The sequence below is a fragment of the Buceros rhinoceros genome, unplaced genomic scaffold (genome assembly GCF_000710305.1).
Source record: "Buceros rhinoceros silvestris isolate BGI_N320 unplaced genomic scaffold, ASM71030v1 scaffold4085, whole genome shotgun sequence".
Lineage (NCBI taxonomy): Eukaryota > Metazoa > Chordata > Aves > Bucerotiformes > Bucerotidae > Buceros > Buceros rhinoceros.
The window spans coordinates 4,015-6,511 of record NW_010413245.1 but is presented as its reverse complement, the minus strand read 5'-3'; the positions used below and the strand labels follow the sequence as shown (position 1 = coordinate 6,511).

The window sequence follows — 2,497 nt, the reverse complement described above, 5'->3', positions numbered from 1 at the left end:
CGGCTGGCGGGGGGGAGCTGCTGCTGGACACAGCTCTGTGCCACGCTATTGCTGCTGCGGGGTGTGTGGGGACCTGTGACGCGAAGCGACGCTTGAGCTGGGCATGATATGATGCAACCTCAGAAGGTGCTGGGGCTTGGCTGAGGCAGAGGGGTGTCCCGCAGGTACCATGGTGTCTGCAGAGAACTTGGCATCAGGCTGCGTACAGCCTGTGCTGTCAGCGCAGAACCGCAGGCTGGTCTGGGCTGAAGGGACCTTGAAGAACATCTAGTCCAACGCCCCCGCCATGGGCAGGGACACCCTTCGCTAGACCAGCTCGCTCAGAGCCCCGTCCAACCTCGCCTTCAACACTTCCAGGGATGGGGCATCCACAACCTCTCTGGGTGACCTGTTCCAGCACTTCACCACCCTCGTAGTGAAGAAATTCTTCCTACTGTCTGATGTACATCTCCCCTCTGTCAGTTTAAAGTCATCACCCCTCGCCCTGTCACTACACCCGCTGCTGAACAGCCCCTCCCCCGCTTTCGGACAGTCTCTTGAAGCACTGGACGGCCACACTAAGGTCTCCTGAAGCCTTCTCTGCTCTGGGCTGAACCCCCCCCGCTCTCCTTGAAGAACATCTAGTCCAACGCCCCCGCCATGGGCAGGGACACCCTTCGCTAGACCAGCTCGCTCAGAGCCCCGTCCAACCTGGCCTTCAACACTTCCAGGGATGGGGCATCCACAACCTCTCTGGGTGACCTGTTCCAGCACTTCACCACCCTCGTAGTGAAGAAATTCTTCCTACTGTCTGATGTACATCTCCCCTCTGTCAGTTTAAAGTCATCACCCCTCGCCCTGTCACTACACCCGCTGCTGAACAGCCCCTCCCCCGCTTTCGGACAGTCTCTTGAAGCACTGGACGGCCACACTAAGGTCTCCTGAAGCCTTCTCTGCTCTGGGCTGAACCCCCCCAGCTCTCTCAGCCTGTCCTCGCAGTAGAGGGGTTCCAGCCCCCTCATCAGCTTCGTGGCCTCCTCTGGACCTGCTCGAGCAGGTCCGTGTCCTCCTTCTGCTGGGGGCCCCAGAGCTGAACGCGTTTTGCTGATGAACTTGCAGACACAGGGGAGCGGTGGGCAGAGGGGCGGCTAGCGTGTGCCTGTAGGTCACTCACTGCCTTGGTGCTTGTCTCGACGGCTGAGACGTGCCTCACTGTCAGCCCCTCCAAGCCAAAGTGCCGCCCTCTGCAGTCACCCAGTAGCTAAGAGGGGAGCTCTGCACCCACCAGGTGGTTTTCCCCAGTCCTTGCAGGGCCCTGTCACCCCTTGGGCTGCTTGTTTCCCATCGCCTCTGTCTGCCAGTAGAGCAGCAGAACCGAGAATTCCTCTCCACGACGTGACACCTTTTATTTCTTCTTTGAAAGGTTCTTCAAGCTTCACGAGAGGAAATGTGAGCCCATCATCATGACGGTTCCTCGAAAGGTGAGCGCTACCTCCTGGTTATGTGCTTTGAAGGCAGCTCGCACCTGCCAGCTTCAAAGCACTTGACCAATTCACCTCTCCTGGCCCGCAGTCGGACCTCTTCCAGGATGACCTGTACCCTGATACCGCTGGCCCAGAAGCAGCTCTGGAAGCAGAGGAGTGGTTCGAGGGGAAGAACGCCGATCCCCTTCTCATCTCCTTGAAGCATGGGTACATTCCCGGCAAGAACAGGGACCTCAAGGTGGTCAAGAAGAACATACTGGACAACAAGCCTGCCGCAAACAAGAAGAGCGATCTCATAAATGCTCCGAAGAAAGCGGCCGATGCCTCAAACGCCGTAAGTAAAACCCACAAGCCTTCAGGGATGGTGGCCTGATGATCACCAGGGCGCTGCAGCTCCAGAACCACTTACAGCAGAGCTCAAGCATGTGTCGTTTGAGTGCTCCTGGGCTCGGTGCTGGTGGGTGACCTGGAGTTGAGGTGGTGCTTGAGTGTGGCATTCCAGGCAAGGTTTCTGCAGCTGTGGGAGATTACTGGGGACTGCGACCAAGGGAAAGCTTGGCCTGTTGGTCCAGCCACCACCCGCCTGCCTGGGAGAGTTCTGTGCAGGTCTTTTTTGTGTAAAACCCATCACAGACAGTGGGACGTACTGGGGGCACTGGGGAGGCCACAGCTCTAATCCTGGGTTCAGTTCTGGGCCCTCACTCCCAGGAGGACATTGAGGGACTGCAGGATGTCCAGAGCAGGGCAGCAGAGCTGGATCAGGGTGTGGAGCACAATGGGCTGAGGAGCAGCTGAGGGACCTGAGCCTGGAGCAAAGGAGGCTCCGGGGAGACCTTCTGGCTCTGACAACTCCCTGACAGGAGGGTGCAGCGAGGGGGGGTCCATCTGTTCTCCCCAGGAACAAGAGATAAGACGAGAGGAACCAGCCTCCAGTTGCACCAGGGGCGGTTGAGGTTGTCCCTGAGGAGCTATTTCTGTCCCGTTGGGGTTGTCCAGGACTGGCGCAGGCTGCACAGGGCCGGGGTGGCTTCCCA

General features: G+C 58.8%; 1 protein-coding gene across 1 annotated transcript in view; it reads left to right on the top strand.

Annotated features, from left to right (window-relative positions):
- LOC104493883 (coronin-1C-like) overlaps positions 1–2,497 on the top strand; it is a gene marked incomplete at its 5' end in the record, with an annotated part of 13,298 nt that overhangs the window by 9,768 nt on the left and 1,033 nt on the right. Inside the window, 2 exon segments of the mRNA XM_010136645.1 lie at positions 1,403–1,460; positions 1,552–1,797. Coding sequence (XP_010134947.1) covers positions 1,403–1,460; positions 1,552–1,797 — 304 coding nt within the window.